Source organism: Oncorhynchus masou, chromosome 21 (genome assembly GCF_036934945.1).
Source record: "Oncorhynchus masou masou isolate Uvic2021 chromosome 21, UVic_Omas_1.1, whole genome shotgun sequence".
Classification (NCBI taxonomy): Eukaryota; Metazoa; Chordata; class Actinopteri; order Salmoniformes; family Salmonidae; genus Oncorhynchus; species Oncorhynchus masou.
The window spans coordinates 52,521,665-52,545,713 of NC_088232.1; the positions used below are offsets into that span (position 1 = coordinate 52,521,665).

The 24,049-nt window shown below is 46.8% G+C and overlaps 1 protein-coding gene across 1 annotated transcript in view; it reads right to left on the reverse strand.

The window, feature by feature from the left end:
• Positions 1 to 248: 248 nt before the first annotated feature.
• The window catches only part of sh3yl1 (SH3 and SYLF domain containing 1), a 47,768-nt gene continuing 23,967 nt past the window's right edge, over positions 249 to 24,049 (reverse strand). The window contains exons 2-11 of the mRNA XM_064927043.1: positions 23,239 to 23,349; positions 21,523 to 21,636; positions 21,380 to 21,444; positions 15,554 to 15,666; positions 12,759 to 12,887; positions 12,334 to 12,478; positions 7,359 to 7,416; positions 4,585 to 4,638; positions 1,304 to 1,354; positions 249 to 1,019 (exon numbers count right to left, since the gene is read on the reverse strand). Of these exons, the coding sequence (XP_064783115.1) occupies positions 817 to 1,019; positions 1,304 to 1,354; positions 4,585 to 4,638; positions 7,359 to 7,416; positions 12,334 to 12,478; positions 12,759 to 12,887; positions 15,554 to 15,666; positions 21,380 to 21,444; positions 21,523 to 21,636; positions 23,239 to 23,349 (1,043 nt within the window). The 3' untranslated portion in view covers positions 249 to 816. The remainder of the gene's footprint in view (positions 1,020 to 1,303; positions 1,355 to 4,584; positions 4,639 to 7,358; positions 7,417 to 12,333; positions 12,479 to 12,758; positions 12,888 to 15,553; positions 15,667 to 21,379; positions 21,445 to 21,522; positions 21,637 to 23,238; positions 23,350 to 24,049) is intronic.

Below are 24,049 nucleotides of genomic sequence, written 5' to 3' on the forward strand. Positions count from 1 at the left end.
GCGTGGCTACATACCGTCCATAGGAAGACAGCGTCCTATAGGAAGACAGCGTGGCTACCCATACCGTCCTATAGGAAGACAGCGTGGCTACCCATACCGTCCTATAGGAAGACAGCGTGGCTACCCATACCGTCCTATAGGAAGACAGCGTGGCTACCCATACCGTCCTATAGGAAGACAGCGTGACTACCCATACCGTCCTATAGGAAGACAGCGTGACTACCGTCCTATAGGAAGACAGCATACCGTCCTATAGGAAGACAGCGTGGCTACACATACCGTCCTATAGGAAGACAGCGTGACTACCCATACCGTCCTATAGGAAGACAGCGTGGCTACACATACCGTCCTATAGGAAGACCTTCCCCTGAACTGCAGTAAACAGAGTCAGTTGGTGAGTCTTGAACATTGTGGAGAATGTTCGTGTTTGGGAGTGTGGGACATCATGTGTCCATGTAGTGTGTTGAAAACATTACTCCCAACAATATAAGTGTCCATGTGTCCGTGTGTACGTGTGTGTGTGTGTACGTGTGTGTGTGTGTCGGTGTGTGTGTGTCCGTGTGTGTGTGTCCGTGTGTGTGTGTGTCCGTGTCCGTGTGTGTGTGTGTGTGTCCGTGTGTGTGTGTGTGTGTGTGTCCGTGTGTGTGTGTCCGTGTGTGTGTGTCCGTGTGTGTGTGTCCGTGTGTGTGTGTGTCCGTGTCCGTGTCCGTGTGTGTGTGTCCGTGTGTGTGTCCGTGTCCGTGTGTGTGTCCGTGTGTGTGTGTGTGTGTCCGTGTGTGTGTGTGTGTCTGTGTGTGTCCGTGTGTGTGTGTTCGTTCAGGGGTAGGAGACGAAGTTAGCGGGGAAGATTCCGGTCCGTCCGTTCAGCGTTCCCTCCCACCAGTCATACTGCGACTCTGTCTTGGTAACCACAGTGATGCGGTCGCCAGGGTTGAAGCTCAGGTCGCCAGGCTGTTGCCCTGTGAACGGGTGTACCGCCGTCACGACGACAGGCCCCGCGTCCCACGGCCCGACCCCGCCTAGGAACAGTCAGATGATCACAGGTGTATTCAGTGAACAGCAGGCCTTGTTGAATGCACATCCAAGTCATTACATGCAACATTCTCAAATCAACCTGTACTGAGGGAATGTTGCACATACAATGCGGCAGACTTGAGCGTGAAAACGGATACGATTCAACGGTTTCCCACATTAAATGTTACCTTTCAGGTATTAGAACTGTCTTTAAATGTAAATTGTGAAGTATTTTTGTCTTAACGTATTTTCTGTTGTGTCAGACCACATAGATCCTAATAATAAATACCATAATCGCTTTGGACTGTCCTTGTGCTACTTGGACTTCTCTTATAGGATTCTGAAACAGAAATACAACAGCGACTGTCACCAGAGGGCAATACCTGCGCAGAGAGTGAGAGAAGAGACAGAGAGAGAGAGAGAGAGAGAGAAGAGAGAGAGAGAGAGACAGAGAGAGAAGAGACAGAGAGGAGAGAGAGACAGAGAGAAGAGACAGAGAGAGAGAAGAGACACAGAGACAGAGAGAAGAGACAGAGAGAGAGAGAGAGAGAAGAGACAGAGAAGAGACAGAGAGAAGAGAGGGAGAGAGAGAAGAGAGAGAAGAGTCAAGAGACAGAGAGAGAGAGAGAGAGACAAGAGACAAGAGACAGAGAGAGCAGAGACAGAGACAAGAGACAGAGAGAGCGCAGAGAGACAAGAGACAGAGAGCTCAGAGAGCGCAGAGAGCGCAGAGACAGAGACAAGAGACAGAGAGAGCGCAGAGAGACAGCGCAGAGACAGAGAGCGCAGAGAGACAGCGCAGAGACAGAGAGCTCAGAGAGCGCAGAGCAGAGACAAGAGACAGAGAGAGCGCAGAGGCAGAGACAGAGAGCGCAGAGGCAGAGACAGAGAGAGCGCAGGAGAGACAGGCAGAGAGCAGGCAGAGAGCGAGGCAGAGAGCGCAGGCAGAGAGCGCAGGCAGAGAGCGCAGGCAGAGAGCGCAGGCAGAGAGCGCAGGCAGAGAGCGCAGAGAGACAAGAGACAGAGAGCTCAGAGAGCGCAGGCAGAGAGCGCAGGCAGAGAGCGCAGGCAGAGACAGAGGATATGGCAGAGGGGGTCTGGCTAAAAATACTTCAATCAGTTCTAGGACACATGGCCCTCGATGATTGTGAGGTCTGGGGTCCACTCATCAACCAATAATTCACCAAATTGGACAAACACCAAACACAATCTGCATGCAGAATTCAGCAAAAATATACTTGGTGTACAACACAAAACACCAAGCAGAGCAGAATTAGGCCTATAGTGATCAACATCCAGAAAAGAGCTGTTCAATTCTACATCCACCTAAAAGGAATGCCCACACATTCCACCACAAAGCCCTGACCTACAGAGATGAACCTATAGAAGAGTCCCGTCAGCCAGCTGATTCTCTGTTCACAAACACAGACACCACAGAGCCTCAGGACAGAAACACATTTAGACCAAACCAAATGATGATGAAACAAAATTAACTATTTTGACACACTGGAAAGAATCAACCAAAAAAAACTGAGCAAACTAGAATGCTATTTGGCCCTAAAACAGAGTACACAGTGGCAGAATACCTGACCACTGTGACTGAGCCAAAATGAAGGAAAGCTTTGACTATGTACAGTTTTGAGAATGACAAATATTAATTTCCACAAACTTTGCTGCTTCAGTGTCTTTAGATATTTTTGTCAGATGTTACTATGGAATACTGAAGTATAATTACAAGCATTTTATAAGTGTTTATAAGTGTCAAAGGCTTTTATTGACAATTACATGAAGTTGATGCAGAGTCAATATTTGCAGTGTTGACCCTTCTTTTTCAAGACCTCTGCAATCTGCCCTGGCATGCTGTCAATTAACTTCTAGGCCACATCCTGACTGATGGCAGCGAGCGAGGGAGGGATAGCGAGCGAGCGAATGAAAACGGGCGAGCGCGCGAGAGAAGGATCGAGAGAGAGAGAGAGCGTGAGAAAGATAACGAGAGAGAGAGAGCGCAAGCTAACTAGAATGCACCTTGGGTAATATGACCAGCTGTGTGTGTGCGGAGCAGACTTCAAACACAGTCGTCACACACCCTCCCAAGTAGCAGTTCTAGTTAGCTCACTCACTCACTCACTCACTCACTCACTCACTCACTCACTCACTCACTCGTTAACTAGAGGGGTGTGTGACGACTGCGTTTGAAGTGTGCTCTGCACACACACACACACACACACACACACACACACACAGCTGGTCTTATTACCCAGGGTGCATTGTGAAGCCAGTATGTTTATTTTGGCTGGACTTGAGGTCACAGTTTAATACATCACCAAGAAAACAAACAATCTCTACCCATCTTCCCCTCATGTCACACTTCACCTGCAGCGAAAACACACACACACACTTATCTCGTGCCGTGTCAACAGTGGTGTGTTTTGGCATGGTGGTCGGCCACTGTGTAAATGAAAGCATTCCCCTGGTCACTGAAGGATGATCAAACACCAACCAGAATGGGGGCAGCTACTGCCATACAGTCAATGGGCCACAGCCCAAGACTACCACAGACATTAGAAGGAGTAATGACAGCCCTGGCGATAGAGCGAGAGATGAGAAAAAAGGGAAGAAAGGAGAGAGAGTAACAGACAAAGGGAGAGAAAGAGGGAGAAAGACTAAGAAAATAATCACCCCTCCCACACACTTCTCCATCCTAAGTAACCTGACTCAACCCGTCAGTAACCTGACTCAACCCGTCAGTAACCTGACTCAACCCTCAGTAAACCCGTCAGTAACCTGACTCAACCCAGTAATTTGACTCAACCTGACTAGTAATTCCAGCCCTCAAGTAACCAGTAACCTGACTCAACCAGTCAGTAACCTGACTCAACCAGTCAGTAACCTGATTCAACCAGTCAGTAACCTGATTCAACCAGTCAGTAACCTGATTCAACCCCGTCAGTAACCTGATTCAACCCGTCAGTAACCTGACTCAACCCGTCAGTAACCTGACTCAACCAGTCAGTAACCTGACTCAACCAGTCAGTAACCTGACTCAACCAGTCAGTAACCTGACTCAACCAGTCAGTAACCTGACTCAACCAGTCAGTAACCTGACTCAACCAGTCAGTAACCTGATTCAACCCGTCAGTAACCTGACTCAACCCGTCAGTAACCTGATTCAACCAGTCAGTAACCTGACTCAACCCGTCAGTAACCTGACTCAACCAGTCAGTAACCTGACTCAACCAGTCAGTAACCTGACTCAACCAGTCAGTAACCTGTCAGTAACCTGACTCAACCCGTCAGTAACCTGATTCAACCTGCACAGAAGCACGTTAGTCTTAGATCCGCATGGTGGATTTGTTGTTTTTTTTGCGCTAGATTAGGGTTGTAGTGTAAACAAGGGGAGGTTAGCTCTCCAGGAACAGGGTTGCAGATTCCTGGTTTAGAAACTAAGTTAACGGAGAACACAATCTCCATGACAGTAAAGATCTAGAGAAGAGGTGCACTGACTGTGTTCCAACAAGAGAGGGTGGTGAGGACGTTGGTGATGAAGGGTTTAGGGAAAGGGTCACTCACCTGTGCTACCAGATTTGAAAGCAGAGACGCTTGGATAGAGGGAGGGCTTCACTGCTGTAACACATCACAGACAGTTACATATCAGTCAAAGTCATAGAAATTTCCTTATGGACAAAGAATTGTAGCCAAACCACACAGACAAGGTGTCACTGACTACAAAGCAGGCATGCTGCTACTGGTATAAAACCACTACTGTGTGTGTGTGTGTGTGTGTGTGTGTGTGTGTGTGTGTGTGTGTGTGTGTGTGTGTGTGTGTGTGTGTGTGTGTGTGTGTGTGTGTGTATATATATACACACAGTGCCTTGCGAAAGTATTCGGCCCCCTTGAACTTTGGGACCTTTTGCCACATTTCAGGCTTCAAACATAAGGATATAAAACTGTATTTTTTTGTGAAGAATCAGCAACAAGTGGGACACAATCATGAAGTGGAACGACATTTATTGGTTATTTCAAACTTTTTAACAAATCAAAAACTGAAAAATTGGGCGTGCAAAATGATTCAGCCCCCTTAAGTTAATACTTTGTGGCAGGAGCGTCCACCTTTTGCTGCGATCACAGCTGTAAGTCGCTTGAGGGTATGACAAACCACACACATCCCCAACTAGCAGTTTACAAACCAACCATACACATCCCCAACCAGACTGACATTCTTTCCCATTCCTCCATTGCAAAACAGCTACGAGCTCAGTGATACACATCCCCAAGAGCATTTGTGAACAGCAGTACACATCCCCAGTTCTTTCCACAGATTCTCATCCCCAATTCAGGTCTGGACTACACATCCCTTGGCCATTCTAACACCTGGATATGTTTATTTTTGAACCATTCCATTGTAGATTTTGTTTACACCAACCACACATCATCCCCAACCAGTTGGAAGGGTACACACCAACCACACACATCCCCAACCAGCAGGGTACACACCAACCACACATCCCCAACCAGCTTTACACACCAACCATACACATCCCCAACTAACAGGGTACACATCCCCAACTACCAGGGTACACATCCCCAACCAGCAGGTACACACCAACCATACACATCCCCAACTAGCAGGGTACACATCCTCGACTAGCAGGGTACACAGGCCACAAACACATCCTCGACTAGCTGGGTACACACCAACCATACACATCCCCAACTAGCAGGTACAAACCAACCATACACATCCCCATTTGGCACACCAACCATACACATCCCCAACTAGCGGGGTACAAACCAACCATACACATCCCCAAAGCAGGGCACACCAAACACATCCCCAACTAGCAGGGTACACACCAACCACACACATTGACCAGTGGGGTACCACCTTCCACATGTTTGGTGACCACACACACATCCCCAACTGCAGGGTACACACCAACCCCCAACTAGCAGGGTACAACAACACACACATCCCCAACTATCTTTACACACCAAACATACACATCCCCAACCAGCCAGGTTCACACCAACCACACACATCCCCAACTAGCAGGGTACACATAACCATACACATCCCCAACTAGCAGGGTACACAACTTCACACACATACCCAACTAGCATTGTACACACCAACCCCCACAGAGGGTCTCCCACACATCCCCAACTAGCAGGGTACACAACAACCACACACATACCCAACTGCAGTACACACCAACCATCATCCCCAACCAGCAGGGACCATGGGCACACCAACCACACACAACCCCAACCAGCAGGGTACACACCTTGCACACATCCCCAACTGAGTCCGGGACACATCCCCAACTAGCAGGGTACACACAACCAGGTCATCCCCAGAGTGCAGGGTCAACCATACATCCCCAACTGATACACACCACCATTCACATCCCCAACTAGCAGGGTACACACCAAGTACACATCCCCAACTAGCAGGGTACACACCAACCACACACATCCCCAACAAGCAGGGTACACACCAACCACACACATCCCCAACTAGCAGTGTATACATCCTCCATTAGCAGGGTGCACACCAACCAAACACATCCCAAACCAGGGTTTAAACTACACATCTTCACAACAGGGTATCACGGACCTGCCTGGTGTGTTCACATTATTCTTCATAATGCCTCTGCGGTTTCACGGACCTCTGAGACTATCACAGCCAGGTGCATACACATCCCCAATACGGAGACTTGATTACACATCCCCAGGTGGATTGTATTTATCATTAGTCATTTAGCTACAACCAACCATCATCCCCAGAGCAGGGTCACACCAACCATACACATCCCCAACCAGCAGGGTACACACCACAGGGTACACACCAACCAACATCCCCAACCAGCCAGGTACACACCCCCACATCCCCACCAGCCAGGTACACACCACCATACATCCCCAACCACAGGTACCCCATACACATCCCCAACTAGCAGGGTACACACCAACCATACACATCCCCAACCAGCAGGGTACACACCAACCATTTTCCCCAACCAGCCAGTACACACCAACCATTTGAGGTTACAAAAATACACATCCCCAAAATATCCACCATAAATGTCGTTCCACTTCATGATTGTGTCAAACCACCTTGTTGTTGATTCTTCACAGGGTAAAAAATACAGTTTTATATCTTTATGTTTGAAGCCTGAAATGTGGCAAAAGGTCACAAACCATACACATCAAGGGGTACACACCGACCATACATCCCCAACCAGCAGGGCACTACACATGTGTGTGGTACACATATTTACACATCCCCAACTAGCAGGGTACACACCAACCATCACATCCCCAACTGCAGGGTACAGACCAACCATACACATCCCCTCTAGCAGGGTACACACCAAGGAGCATCCCCAACCAGGGGTCTAGCTGGAGGACCACATACACATCCCCAACTAACAGGGACATCCCCAACCCAGAAACAGAGGAATGGAAGGAGAGAGAGAAGAGAAGCATGAGACCAACCACACACATCCCCAACTAGCAGGGTACACACCAACCATACACATCCCCAACCAGCCAGGTACACACCAACCATACACATCCCCAACTAGCAGGGTACACACCAACCATACACATCCCCAACTAGCAGGGTACACACCAACCACACACATCCCCAACTAGCAGGGTACACACCAACCACACACATCCCCAACTAGCAGGGTACACACCAACCACACACATCCCCAACTGGCAGGGTACACACCAACCATACACATCCCCAACTGGCAGGGTACACACCAACCATACACATCCCCAACTAGCAGGGTACACACCAACCATACACATCCCCAACTAGCAGGGTACACATCCCCAACTACCAGGGTACACATCCCCAACTACCAGGGTACACATCCCCAACCAGCAGGGTACACACCAACCATACACATCCCCAAATAGCAGGGTACACATCCTCGACTAGCAGGGTACACACCAACCACACACATCCTCGACTAGCAGGGTACACGCCAACCATACACATCCAACTAGCGGGGTACACACCAACCATACACATCCCCACCTAGCAGGGTACACACCAACCATACACATCCCCAACTTGCGGGGTACACACCAACCATACACATCCCCACCTAGCAGGGTAAACACCAACCATACACATCCCCAACTAGCAGGGTACACACCAACCACACACAACCCCAACCAGCAGGGTACACACCAACCATACACTTCCCGAACTAGCCGGGCACACATCCCCAACTAGCAGGGTACACATCCCCAACCAGCCAGGTACACACCAACCATACACATCCCCAACTAGCAGAGTACACACCAACCATACACATCCCCAACTAACAGGGTACACACCAACCATACACATCCCCAACCAGCCAGGTACACACCAACCACACACATCCCCAACTAGCAGTGTATACATCCTCGACTAGCAGGGTACACACCAACCATACACATCACCAACTAGCAGTGTATACATCCCCACCTAGCAGGGTACACACCAACCCCCAACTAGCAGGGTACACACCAACCACACACATCCCAAACTAGCAGGGTACACACCAACCATACACATCCCCAACCAGCAGGGTACACACCAACCATACACATCCCCAAATAGCAGGGTACACATCCTCGACTAGCAGGGTACACACCAACCACACACATCCTCGACTAAGCAGGGTACACGCCAACCATACACATCCCCAACTAGCGGGGTACACACCAACCATACACATCCCCACCTAGCAGGGTACACACCAACCATACACATCCCCAACTAGCAGGGTACACACCAGCCACACACAACCCCAACCAGCAGGGTACACACCAACCATACACTTCCCCAACTAGCCGGGCACACATCCCCAACTAGCAGGGTACACATCCCCAACCAGCCAGGTACACACCAACCATACACATCCCCAACTAGCAGAGTACACACCAACCATACACATCCCCAACTAGCCGGGCACACATACCCAACTAGCAGTGTATACATCCCCACCTAGCAGGGTACACACCAACCATACACATCCTCAACCAGCAGGGTACACACCAACCACACACATCCCCAACAAGCAGGTTACACACCAACCACACACATCCCCAACTAGCCGGGCACACATCCCCAACCAGCAGGGTACACACCAACCACACACATCCCCAACTAGCCGGGCACACATCCCCAACTAGCAGGGTACACACCAACCACACACATCCCCAACCAGCAGGGTACACACCAACCATACACATCCCCAACGAGCAGGGTACACACCAACCATACACATCCCCAAAGAGCAGGGTACACACCAACCATACACATCCCCAAAGAGCAGGGTACACACCAACCATACACATCCCCAACTAGCCGGGTACACACCAACCATACACATCCCCAACTAGCCGGGTACACACCAACCATACACATCCCCAACTAGCAGGGTACACACCAACCATACACATCCCCAACTAGCAGGGTACACACCAACCATACACATCCCCAACTAGCAGGGTACACACCAACCATACACATCCCCAACCAGCAGGGTACACACCAACCATACACATCCCCAACCGGCAGGGTACACACCAACCACACACATCCCCAACCGGCAGGGTACACACCAACCACACACATCCCCAAATGGCAGGGTACACACCAACCATACACATCCCCAACTAGCAGGGTACACACCAACCATACACATCCCCAACTAGCAGGGTACACACCAACCATACACATCCTCAATTAGCCGGGTAGACCAACATGGTGCTGTGGATTAGAGCTTGGTACACATTAAGGGGTAGACAGTGTCCTGGGGGTAAGGAGTGTTCTTTAGGAGTAGATTTACATTAGACATTAGTCTGCTGTATAAAGACAGTAGTATTCTATAACATACGGGTTTGATGGTCTGCCATATAAAGACAGTAGTATTCTATAACATACGGGTTAAATGGTCTGCCATATAAAAGACAGTAGTATTCGATAACATACGGGTTTGATGGTCTGCCATATAAAAGACAGTAGTATTCTGTAACATACGGGTTTGATGGTCTGCCATATAAAAGTCAGTAGTATTCTATAACATACGGGTTTGATGGTCTGCCATATAAAAGACAGTAGTATTCTATAATACACAACAATGCAGTAATCCTATAGATCCAGCAGAGTGTCCATCAGTACATTTATCAATATAAAACTACTGCCGTGAAAACCTTCCTGACCGTTTCTTACCGACTGATAATGGCCGCTTTCTTGAGGAAGGTTTTACTATGACTGGGAGATGTGGTTGCCGTGCCTACCTGCTATGTCAATATGAATGCAACAAACTGTAAGTAGCTCAAATGTGATGTAAATACAGTGTTCAGTCAGTGGTATCCAGAACCATATATAATAGACAGTATATTTCCAGAGGAGGCTGTTGAGAGGAGGGTGGCTCATAATGTCTGGAAGAGAGCGAACCTGTCCTCCCCAATTAAGGTGCCAACAGCCTCCTGTGATATATACAAACACACAAAAGTATGAGGACACTCCTTCAAATGAGCAGATGTAGCTATTTCAGCCAAACCCGTTGCTGACAGGTGTATAAAGTGGAGGACATAGCCATGCAACCTCCATAGACAAACATTAGCAGTAGAATGTCCCGCACTGAAGAGCTCAGTGACTTTCAACGTGGCACCGTCATAGGATGCCCGTTTCCAACAAGTCCGTTCGTCCAATTTCTGCCCTGCTAAAGCTGCCCCGGGTCAACTGTAAGTGCTGTTATTGTGAAGTAAAAATGTCTAGGAGCAACAACGGCTCAGCCACGAAGTGGTAGGCCACACAAGCTCACAGAACAGGACTGCCAATTGCTGAAGCTCATGAAAATCTGTCCTTGGTTGCAACACTCACTACCAAGTTCCAAAATGCCTCTGGAAACAACGTCAGCACAAGGACTGTTCATTAGGAAGCTTCACAAAATGGGTTTTCTTGTGGTGTAAAGCTCGCCGCCATTGGACTCTGGAGCAGTGGAAACACGTTCTCTGGAGTGATGAATCACACTTCACCATCTGGCAGTCCGACGGACGAATCTGGGTTTGTTTGGTCTGAGGCTGTTTTTCATGATTCAGGTCTCTTAGTTCCATTGAAGATAACTCTTAATGCTACAGAATACAATGACATTCTAGAAGATTCTGTGCTTCCAACTTTGTGGCAACAGTTTGAGGAAGGCCCTTTCCTGTTTCAGCGTGACAATGCCCCTGTGCTCAAATCGAGGTCAATACAGAAAGGGTTTGACGAGATCGGTGTGGAAGAACTTGACTGGCCTGCATAGAGCCCCGACCTCAACCCCATCGAACACCTCTGGGATGAATTGGAACGCCAACTGTGAGCCAGGCCGAATCGCCCAACATCAGTGCCCGACCTCACTAATGCTCGTGGCTGAACAAAAGCAAGTCTCTGCAGCGATGTTTCCAACATCTAGTGGAAAGCATTCTCAGAAGTGTGGAGGCTGTTATAGCAGCGATGTTTCCAACATCTAGTGGAAAGCCTTCCCAGAAGAGTGGAGGCTGTTTCAGCAGCAAAGGGGGAAACCAACTCCATATTAATTCCCATGATTTTGTAATGAAATGTTTGCCGAGCAGCTGTCCACATACTTTTGGTCATGTAGTGTATTTTAATAATATAGTACCTTCTGCGCTAGGTGTTTGGCTGTCCACTCAGTAGTGTACTATAATAATATAGTACCTTCTGCGCTGGGTGTTTGGCTGTCCACTCAGTAGTGTACTATAATAATAATAATATAGTACCTTCTGCACTAGGTGTTTGGCTGTCCACTCAGTAGTGTACTATAATAATATAGTACCTTCTGCGCTGGGTGTTTGGCTGTCCACTCAGTAGTGTACTATAATAATATAGTACCTTCTGCGCTAGGTGTTTGGCTGTCCACTCAGTAGTGTACTATAATAATATAGTACCTTCTGCGCTAGGTGTTTGGCTGTCCACTCAGTAGTGTACTATAATAATATAGTACATTATGCGCTAGGTGTTTGGCTGTCCACTCAGTAGTGTACTATAATAATAATATAGTACATTCTGCGCTAGGTGTTTGGCTGTCCACTCAGTAGTGTACTATAATAATAAAGTACCTTCTGCGCTAGGTGTTTGGCTGTCCACTCAGTAGTGTACTATAATAATAATATAGTACATTCTGCGCTAGGTGTTTGGCTGTCCACTCAGTAGTGTACTACAATAATAATATAGTACCTTCTGCGCTAGGTGTTTGGCTGTCCACTCTGTAGTGTACTATAATAATAATAATAATATAGTACCTTCTGCGCTAGGTGTTTGGCTGTCCACTCAGTAGTGTATTTATCTGTGTAGCTCTCCAGGACACAGTACAGGTCATCAGCTTCTGGGGGAGGTTCTACATCTCCATTCAATATGGCCGACGCACGGATGTCCTGGGAGTAGAACCTAACACACACATTAATACAACACACACACACACATTAATACAACACACACATTAATACAACACACACACACACACATTAATACAACACACACACACTAATACAACACACACACACTAATACAACACACACACACACACATTAATACAACACACACATTAATACAAAACACACAATATTACAACACACACACAATATTACAACACACACACAATATTACAACACACACACAATATTACAACACACACACAATATTACAACACACACGGGGTGTAACGTACTTGCGGTTGGTGTCTTTGCGTTCTATGAGGCAGGATCCCTCCAGAGAGACTCCAGCAAACAGCCCTCTGGACTTACAGTAAGTAAACACTGCTGCGGTACTACGTAGGGCTACATCAGCCTCCACGTTCCTACACACACACACACACACACACACACACACACACACACAGAGATAGAGGAAGATTGGAGTGTTGAGTTTGGTACACTGATCAGAATCCCACTAATTAGCGATGAGTATTGAAGGAGACCATTAAAAAAAAACTTCCCTGACATCAGAAACAATCAAATATTACGGGACCACGTCTCAGGTCGTCATTGTAAATAAGACATTTGTTCTTAACCGACTTACCTAGTTAACTAAAAAGGTGAAATTAAAATTAAGAAACCCAGACATGTGTCTGTGTGTGCAAAAGGGAGGTCCCATGTCGTTAATGTCACCTGAACAAAGAAAAGGCACTCCCATCTGACATTAACCTCTCATTGTTTTATTGTTGCTATATTTAAAAACAGACACACCACCACCATCACCCCATCTCCTTGTTTGATGATACCTGTATGCTTATTTTAATTACCCAATCTGGTGTGTCATTCTAAATAAAGACTGAGAGGGAGTCTGCTTCAGGCAGCATTCCACCTCTACTCATAGACAATGATTAACCTGTGACAACAAGAGCAACCCCTCTCACACACACCCTATAAAACATCAACCACTTCTACAGCTCTCACTTCTTCTGTCAACACACAGCAAGTACAGTGCCTTGCGAAAGTATTCGGCCCCCTTGAACTTTGCGACCTTTTGCCACATTTCAGGCTTCAAAACATAAAGATATAAAACTGCATTTTTTTGTGAAGAATGAACAACAAGTGGGACACAATCATGAAGTGGAACGACATTTATTGGATATTTCAAACTTTTTTAACAAATCAAAAACTGAAAAATTGGGTGTGCAAAATTATTCAGCCCCTTTACTTTCAGTGCAGCAAACTCTCTCCAGAAGTTCAGTGAGGATCTCTGAATGATCCAATGTTGACCTAAATGACTAATGATGATAAATACAATCCACCTGTGTGTAATCAAGTCTCCGTATAAATGCACCTGCACTGTGATAGTCTCAGAGGTCCGTTAAAAGCGCAGAGAGCATCATGAAGCATAAGGAACACACCAGGCAGGTCCGAGATACTGTTGTGAAGAAGTTTAAAGTCGGATTTGGATACAAAAAGATTTCCCAAGCTTTAAACATCCCAAGGAGCACTGTGCAAGCGATAATATTGAAATGGAAGGAGTATCAGACCAGTGCAAATCTACCAAGACCTGGCCGTCCCTCTAAACTTTCAGCTCATACAAGGAGAAGACTGATCAGAGATGCAACCAAGAGGCCCATGATCACTCTGGATGAACTGCAGAGATCTACAGCTGAGGTGGGAGACTCTGTCCATAGGACAACAATCAGTCGTATATTGCACAAATCTGGCCTTTATGGAAGAGTAGCAAGAAGAAAGCCATTTCTTAAAGATATCCATAAAAGGTGTCGTTTAAAGTTTGCCACGAGCCACCTGGGAGACACACCAAACATGTGGAAGAAGGTGCTCTGGTCAGATGAAACCAAAATTGAACTTTTTGGCAACAATGCAAAACGTTATGTTTGGCGTAAAAGCAACACAGCTCATCACCCTGACCACACCATCCCCACTGTCAAACATGGTGGTGGCAGCATCATGGTTTGGGCCTGCTTTTCTTCAGCAGGGACAGGGAAGATGGTTAAAATTGATGGGAAGATGGATGGAGCCAAATACAGGACCATTCTGGAAGAAAACCTGATGGAGTCTGCAAAAGACCTGAGACTGGGACGGAGATTTGTCTTCCAACAAGACAATGATCCAAAACATAAAGCAAAATCTACAATGGAATGGTTCAAAAATAAACATATCCAGGTGTTAGAATGGCCAAGTCAAAGTCCAGACCTGAATCCAATTGAGAATCTGTGGAAAGAACTGAAAACTGCTGTTCACAAATGCTCTCCATTCAACCTCACTGAGCTCGAGCTGTTTTGCAAGGAGGAATGGGAAAAAATGTCAGTCTCTCGATGTGCAAAACTGATAGAGACATACCCCAAGAGACTTACAGCTGTAATCGCAGCAAAAGGTGGCGCTACAAAGTATTAACTCAAGGGGGCTGAATAATTTTGCACGCCCAATTTTTCAGTTTTTGATTTGTTAAAAAAGTTTGAAATATCCAATAAATGTCGTTCCACTTCATGATTGTGTCCCACTTGTTGTTGATTCTTCACAAAAAAATACAGTTTTATATCTTTATGTTTGAAGCCTGAAATGTGGCAAAAGGTCGCAAAGTTCAAGGGGGCCAAATACTTTTGCAAGGCACTGTACTACCCCAACTCAAAACACGTCACAAAACCATTTCCCCTCCACAATCCCTGCTCAGACATTCAAGTGTCCACAAAGCGTCCAGTTTAAATAAGGGGGAGCCCCTAACCCCACAGCCCCGGGGAGCCCCACAGCCCCGGGGAGCCCCTAACCCCACAGCCCCGGGGAGCCCCTAACCCCACAGCCCCGGGGAGCCCTCAACCCCACAGCCTCGGGGAGCCCCTAACCCCACAGCCTCGGGGAGCCCCTAACCCACAGCCTCGGGGAGCCCCTAACCCACAGCCTCAGGGCTGGAACACATCAAGAAGGATGAGCCATGGTTGGACCCTGACTGGTTTAGGCCAAACATGAACCAAGATTATGAGTGTGTGTGTGTGTGTGTGTGTGTGTGTGTGTGTGTGTGTTTGTTCACCTCCCCATCGGTCCTACCGCCACAGTACAGTTGCCCCCTAGAGTGAGGTTCCCTCCTTTAGAGAAAGAATCCACTGCCCTGCGCTGCATCAGAATCACCACCAGGTCTGATACCTAGACACACACAGAGACAGAGTAGTGTTTAGGTCCGGACTGGGAGAAGGAAAGAGAGGACGGGCAGACTGGGAGAAGGGGAGAGAGGACGGGCAGACTGGGAGAAGGGGAGAGAGGACGGGCAGACTGGGAGAAGGGGAGAGAGGACGGGCAGACTGGGAGAAGGGGAGAGAGGACGGGCAGACTGGGAGAAGGGGAGAGAGGACGGGCAGACTGGGAGAAGGGGAGAGAGGACGGGCAGACTGGGAGAAGGGGAGAGAGGACGGGCAGACTGGGAGAAGGGGAGAGAGGACGGGCAGACTGGGAGAAGGGGAGAGAGGACGGGCAGACTGGGAGAAGGGGAGAGAGGACGGGCAGACTGGGAGAAGGAAAGGGCAGACTGGGAGAAGGGGAGAGAGCAGCTTTTATTTCTTTCATCACATTCCCAGTGGGTCAGAAGGTTACACACTCAATTAGTATTTGGTAGAATTGCTTTAAAAATTGTTTAACTTGGGTCAAATGTTTTGGGTAGCCTTCCACAAGCTTCCCACAATAAGTTGGGTGAATTTTGACCCATTCCTCCTGACAGAGCTTTCTATTTTTTATTTCCCCTTTATTAAACCAGGTAGGCCAGTTGAGAACAAGTTCTCATTTACAACTGACCTGGCCAAGATAAAGCAAAGCACTGCGACGCAAACAGAGTTACACATGGAATAAACAAGCGCACAGTCAATAACATAATAGAGAAAAAAGAAAGTCTATATACAGTGTGTGCAAATGGAGTAAGGAGGTAAGGCAATAAATAGGCCATAGTAGAGAAGTAATTACAATTTAACAAACTAACACTGGGGTGAAAGATGAGCAGATGGTAATGTGAAAGTAGAGATACTGGTGAGCAGAAAAGTAAATAAAAACAACATGGGGATGAGGTAGGTAGATTGGGTGGATTATTTACAGATGGGCTATGCAGCGGTACATAGCTGGTGTAAAAGAGTCAGGTTTGTAGGCCTTCTTGCACGCACACGCTTTTTCAGTTCCTCCCACAAATCTTCTATAGGATTGAGGTCAGGGCTTTGTGATGGCCACTCCAATACCTTGACTTTGTTGTCCTTAAGCCATTTTGCCACAACTTTGGAAGTATGCTTGGGGTCATTGTCCATTTGGAAGACCCATTTGCGACCAAGCTTTAACTACCTGACTGATGTCTTGAGATGTTGCTTCAATATATTCACAATTTTCCTTCCTCATGATGACATTATTTTGTGAAGTGCACCAGTCCCTCCTGCAGCAAGCACCCCCACATCATGATGCTGCCATCCCTGTGCTTCACGGTTGGGATGGTGTTTTTCGGCTTGCAAGCCTCCCCCTTTTTCCTCCAAACATAACAATGGTCATTATGGCCAAACAGTTCTATTTTTGTTTCATCAGACCAGAGAACATTCCTCCAAAAAGTACCATCTTTGTCCCCATGTGCAGTAGCATACCGTAGTCTGGCTTTTCTATGGCGGTTTTTGAGCAGTGGCTTCTTCCTTGCTGAGCGGCCTTTCAGGTTATGTCGATATAGGACTTGTTTTACAGTGGATATAGATACTTTTGTACCCGTTTCCTCCAGCATCTTCACAAGGTCCCTTACTGTTGTTCTGGGATTGATTTGTACTTTTCGCACCAAAGTACTTTCATCTCTAGGAGACAGAACAAGTCTCCTTCCTGAGCGGTATGACGGCTGCGTGGTCCCATGGTGTTTATACTTGCGTACTATTGTTTGTACAGATGAATGTGGTACCTTCCGGCGTTTGGAAATTGCTCCCAAGGATGAACCAGACTTGTGGAGGTCTACAATTTTCTTTGGAGGTCTTGGCTGATTTCCTTTGATTATCCCATGATGTCATGCAAAGAGGCACTGAGTTTGAAGGTAGGCCTTGAAATACATCCACAGGTACACCTCCAATTGATGTCAATTAGGCTGTCAGAAGCTTCTAAAGCCATGACATCATTTTTCCAAGATGTTTAAAAGGCAGTCAACTTAGTGTATATAAACTTCTGACTCACTGGAATTCTGATACAGTGAATTATAAGGGAAATAACCCGCCTGTAAACAATTGTTGGGAAAAATGACTCCTGTCATGTACAAAGATGTCCTAACCGACTTGCCGAAACTATGGTTTGTTAAGAAGAAATGTGTGAAGTGGTTGAAAAACTAATTTTAATGACTCCAACCTAAGTGTATGTAAACTTCCAACTTCAACTGTAAAATGGCATGTTATGGGAGTGTCAAGATAAGTGATTTCACTTGCTTTTGAGAAACTTAACCCCAAACAGCAAATCACTTCCTCATCCTTGTGTAGTATTTAGTTTATTAATTTAGTTTGATTGGGGCCCTGAGAAATACAAACAAAAGCTCCAAATAAGTCATTTTAGACACCACAAAGCCCCTTGTGTTTATTGGAGCGTTTTGTTCATACTACACAACGACTAAGTGATTTGACATTTGACATTTGGATGAACAAGAGAAATAGTAAAATGGTGAACTGACCCTTCTAACACATGACATTTACATAAAAAAATAGAGATTTGGTCCGTTAATACATGTTACCTCTGTACACATGAATACCCTTCAGACAGCCGAGGACAGAGAGAACAATACTGCTTTGATTCGCGAGTGAGTGAGTGAGTGAGTGAGAGAGAGAGAGAGAGAGAGACTGGCAGCTACCTGGCAGCAACCAGATAACAATCAAAAGCTACAAAACACCGAAACAGAAACATAGTGAGTCACCTGATGGACAGAAAAGGCAAGCCTCTACATCACTCTAATTCCTACACATATACTGAGTGTACAAAACATTAGGAACACCTTCCTCATATTGAGATGCCCCCTTTTTACCCTCAGAACAGCCTCAACTCATTGGGACATGAACTCGACAAGGTGTCAAAAGAGTTCCACGGGGATGCTGGTCCATGTTGACTCCAATGATACCTACAGTTTGCAAAGAGGCACCTAAAGACTCTCAGACCATGAGAAACAAGTTTCTCTGGTCTGATGAAACCAATATTGAACTCTTGGGCCAGAATGCAAAACGTCACGTCTGGAGGAAACCTGGCACCATCCCTACGGTGAAGCATGGTGGTGGCAACATCATGCTGTGGGGATGTTTTTCAACAGCAGGGACTGGGAGACTAGTCAGGATCGAGGCAAAGATGAAGTACAGAGAGATTGTTGAAGAAAACCTGCTCCAGTGTGCTCAGGATTTCAGACTGGGGCGAAGGTTCACCTTCCAACAGGACAACAACCTAAAGCACACAGCCAAGACAATGCAGGATTGGCTACGGGACAAGTCTGAAGGTCTTTGAGTGGCCCAGCCAGAGCCTGGACATGAACCCGATCGAACATCTCTGGAAGGACCTTAAAACAGCTCTGCAGCAACGTTCCCCATCCAACCTGACAGCACTTGAGGATCTGCAGAGAAGAATGAGAGAACCTCCTCAAATGCAGGTGTGCCAAGCTTGCAGCGTCATACCCAAGAAGACGAGGCTGTAGCCGCTGCTAATGGTGCTTCAAAAAGTACTGAGTAAAGGGTCTGAATACTTATGTAAATATGATTATATTTTTTAATTTGTTTTTATACATTTGCAAAAATGACTAAAAACCTGTTTTTGCTTTGTCACTATGTGGGTAATGTGTGTAAATTGATGAGGGGGAAAAAAACAATTTAAATCAATTTTAGAATAAGTCTAACGTACTGTAACAAAATGTTGAAAAAGTCAAGGGGTCTGAACACTTTCCGAATGTGCTGTATATCTGCTGACAGGTTCATTCTCCCGTCAGAAACAAAATCTTAAGGGGCTGGATGGAACACGGCGTCTGGAGTCAGCCACGATAAGGGTGTGGAAGGAACACGGCGTCTGGAGTCAGCCACGATAAGGGTGTGGATGGAACACGGCGTCTGGAGTCAGCCACGATAAGGGTGTGGATGGAACACGGCGTCTGGAGTCAGCCACGATAAGGGTGTGGATGGAACACGGCGTCTGGAGTCAGCCACGATAAGGGTGTGGATGGAACACTGGGCGTCTGGAGTCAGCCACGATAAGGGTGTGGATGGAACACGGCGTCTGGAGTCAGCCACGATAAGGGTGTGGATGGAACACGGCGTCTGGAGTCAGCCACGATAAGGGTGTGGATGGAGCACGGCGTCTGGAGTCAGCCACGATAAGGGTGTGGATGGAACACGGCGTCTGGAGTCAGCCACGATAAGGGTGTGGATGGAACACTGATGGGCGTCTGGAGTCAGCCACGATAAGGGTGTGGATGGAACACGGCGTCTGGAGTCAGCCACGATAAGGGTGTGGATGGAACACGGCGTCTGGAGTCAGCCACGATAAGGGTCTGGATGGAACACGGCGTCTGGAGTCAGCCACGATAAGGGTGTGGATGGAACACGGCGTCTGGAGTCAGCCACGATAAGGGTGTGGATGGAACACGGCGTCTGGGGTGTAACATTTCGGTAACTTCCTCAAAATCGAATAAATCCGAACATCCTTTATTCACTCTGATGTCTTGAGAACAAACGTCTCTGGGAGGATGTCCTGAGCCAGTGCTCACTCTGGGAAGAAGTAGCTGACTTCCTGCTTGTGTAACCGAGTAAGAAAATAAATCCTGTTTTAGTTGTGAAGTTCACAACAATCAATGAAACTACATGGACATATTGAAACATGAACTCGATAACAAAAATATATTAAATTGACTCATTTTGACAAACTTCCCCAATAAAACAGGATTTATAGTCACAGAATCATGAGGGAATAAGGAGGACAGTTGGAAAACCAGACCACTTAGTTGTATTTTGCCCTTTGTGACCTTTTGACCCTTTGCGACCTTCTGACCCTTCGCGACCCTTTGACTTGGCTGTGTGGGCAAGAACAAAAAAATGTATTGGTCGCACTGGTGCGATCTGTACATTCCACCTGGGGCAAATAAGACCATGAATTTTTCAAACAGTAAAAGGGCTCCTCATGATTTCTGTAATAAAAAACACAAGCCTCTCCCACCTGGACAAAATATATGCATAGGTAATTAGGCCTATAACCACCATTGAAACCCCCAGAAAAACAAAACAATTCTGGAGGCTTGACAGTAAATTAACAAAACAAAATTGGCTAATTTTCTGGCCACCTGAGTGGCGCAGTAGTCTAAGGCTCTGCATCATAGTGCTAGCTGTGCCACTAGCGATCCTGGTTCAAGTCCAGGCTCTGTTGCAGCCGGCCATGACCAGGAGACCCATTAGCCCAGTGTCGTCCGGGTTAGGGGAGGGTTTGGCCGGCAGGGATGTCCTTGTCCCATCACGCAATCCGACACATTGGTGCGGCTGGCTTCCAGGTTAAGCGGGTGTTGTGTCAAGAAGCAGTGCGGCTCGGCTGGGTTGTGTTTCGGAGGACACAAAGCTCTTGCCCTTTGCCTCTCCCGAGTCCGTACGAGAGTTGCAGCGATGGGACAGGACCGTAACTACCAATTGGATACCACAAAAATGGGGAGATTTTTATTTATTTTTTAAATGGGCTAAATTGTCAAACCAAATGTCTGGATGAACTTATTTACCAGTAGTCACACCTCTTAATAGAGCTTAGTGAATTACTCCTATGTTTTCTATTGTGTGACACTGCGCACATGTTCTTTTAACCCAAGAGGAGAGCAAGGGAAAGTGTTAGGCTGGATCCCTCATGTGTCTGGTGGTCAACCTACCTCAACTCCAATCTCAAAGCCACCGCCCAGACCAGCTATACCAATGGCAGAGGGAGCAGACCAACCTAGTGAGAGGGAGGATGTAATGAACTTATGTCCTGGCGATGACCATATAGTGTGTGTGTGTGTGGTGGTGAACTTACGTCCGTCAGCCAGTCGAGCGATGACTATACCGCTGCCGCCTCGAGCTGTGATCATGAAGCCTGCCTTGATCACTGTGATGATGGCCAGGCCCTGACATTTGGCTAATATATTGGCTGGAGGGAGAAAAAGCACAATGATTAGCAGGTCCTGCTAGCATGCTATGACACAATTACCTGCCATATCCGGAAAGGAGGACTGTCACCTGACAAAACCCTGCTGACGTCAAAATAAAAAAAGGTTTTTTATTTAACCAGGTAGGCCAGTTGAGAACACCTTTATTTAACCAGGTCGGCCAGTTAAGAACAAGTTCTCATTTACCACCTGGCCAAGATAAAGCAAAGCAGTGTGACAAAAACAGAGTTAAACAAACATACAGTTAATAACACAATAGAAAAATATATGTACAGTGTGTGCAAATGTAGAAGAGTAGGGAGATAAAGGCAATAAATAGGCCACAGAGGAGAAAATTACAACACTTGAATGATAGATTTGCAGATGATGATGTACCAGTAGAGATACTGGGGTGCAAGAGAGCAAGTGGGTTAGTAATAATATTGGGACGAGGTAGTCGGGTGTGCCATTTACAGATTGGCTGTGTACAACAGGTACAGTGAGCTGCTCTGACAGCTGATGCTTAAAGTTAGAGAGGGAGATAAGACTCCAGCTTCAGAGATTTTTGCAATTGGTTCCAGTCATTGGCAGCAGAGAACTGAAAGGAAAGGCGGCCAAAGGAAGTGTTGGCTTTGGAGGTGACCAGTGAGATGTACCTGCTGGAGCGTGTGCTACGGGTGGGTGTTGCTATGATGACCAGTGAGCTGAGATAAAGCGGGGATTTACCTAGCAAAGACTTATAGATGACCTGGAGCCAGTGGGTTTGGCGATGAATATGTAGCGAGGGCCAGCAAACGAGAGCATACAGGTCGCAGCGATGGGTAGTATATGGGGCTTTGATGATAAAACAGATGGCACTGTGATAGACTACATCCAGTTTGCTGAGTAGAGTGTTAGAGGCTATTTTGTAAATGACATCGCCAAAGTGAAGGATCAGTAGGATAGTCAGTTTTACGAGGGTATGTTTGGCAGCATGGGTGAAGGAGGCTTTGTTGTGAAATAGGAAGCCGATTCTAGATGTAATTTTGGATTGAGAGTTTACAGTCTAACCAGACAGCAAGGTATTTGGTCCACATATTCTAAGTCAGAACCGGCCAGAGTAGTGATGCTAGTCAGGCGGGATGGTGCAGGCAGCAATCGGTTGAAGAGCATGCACTTAATTTTACTAGCATTTAAAAGCAGTTGAGGCCACGGAATGAGTGTTGGATGGCGTTGAAGCTCGTTGGTAAGTTTGTTAGCAGTGTCCAAATAAGGGCCAGATGTATACAGAATGGTGTTGTCTGTGTAGAGGTGGATCAGCGAAACACCAGCAGCAAGAGCGACGTCATTGATGTATACAGAGAAGATTCGTCCCGAGAATTGAACCCTGTGGCACCCCATAGAGACTGTCAGAGATCCAGACGACTCTGAGAAGTAGTTGGTGAACCAGGCGAGGCAGTAATTTGAGAAACCAAGGCTGTTGAGTCTACCTGACAAAACCCTGATGACATCACCATAAAGCCATGCTGAGAACGAGAGAAATTATTAGGTATGAGTCAGAGATGAGAGTAAGGGCAGGATGAAAACGAGCACACTCAGATGAACAGGAACACACACCCACACACCTGGGATGAGTTTGTCAGGCCCAGTGCGGTTGGAGATCTCAGTAAACTCTCTGAGGATCTTGGCAGCTTTCTTCGCCTCGGACTTCATGTTGGACGGGATTGGGTTATTCACTGTCAATACACACAAACACACATCAGACTTCATGTTGGACAGGGTTATTCATTGATTTCTAAAAACCCAAACCCTGGTCTACTTCGCAAGCGTTCGTGGAAGTCTGGAGATGTTGCACCTCTGGGGTTAGAAACTCTGTGCTACAACTATGAACCTCGGGATGAGTAGATAAAGAGCTGCATGCGCAACAGCTAAATGGGGATCCTAACAAAATACTCTTAAAACAGCCAGATCAGATTACCTTAGCTGATGTTTAACAGTTGCCAGTGTTTCAGGAAGTGGAGTCAGAGCAACTGAACCAAACCAGATTTCTCCAGTATTACGAATAAAATTAGAGCATGGAGGAAAATCAACCAAACCGGACCGACGTGATGCCTTTCACGACACTGTAGCTACATACCAATCTGATGACGTCACCTTAATACCTGACACAATAGAGATACACATACGATAGGAGGCTATATGAGGACACGTTACACTTGTAACAACTCAGAAGACGGTTCAGACAACAGAACGGCTCTTGAACTCAGTGACTGTTCTAGCTTGTTCCGTAGACCTAGGGAGGGCTGCATTCCATTATTATTATGTTTTCCTTTTAAACTGGCCCCCTTCTGCTCTCCAGCCTACTTCACAGGTCTGCTATGATTGAACAGGTGAAAGCGGTAGAAGCTATATTGAACTGTGCAGTCATCTCAGATC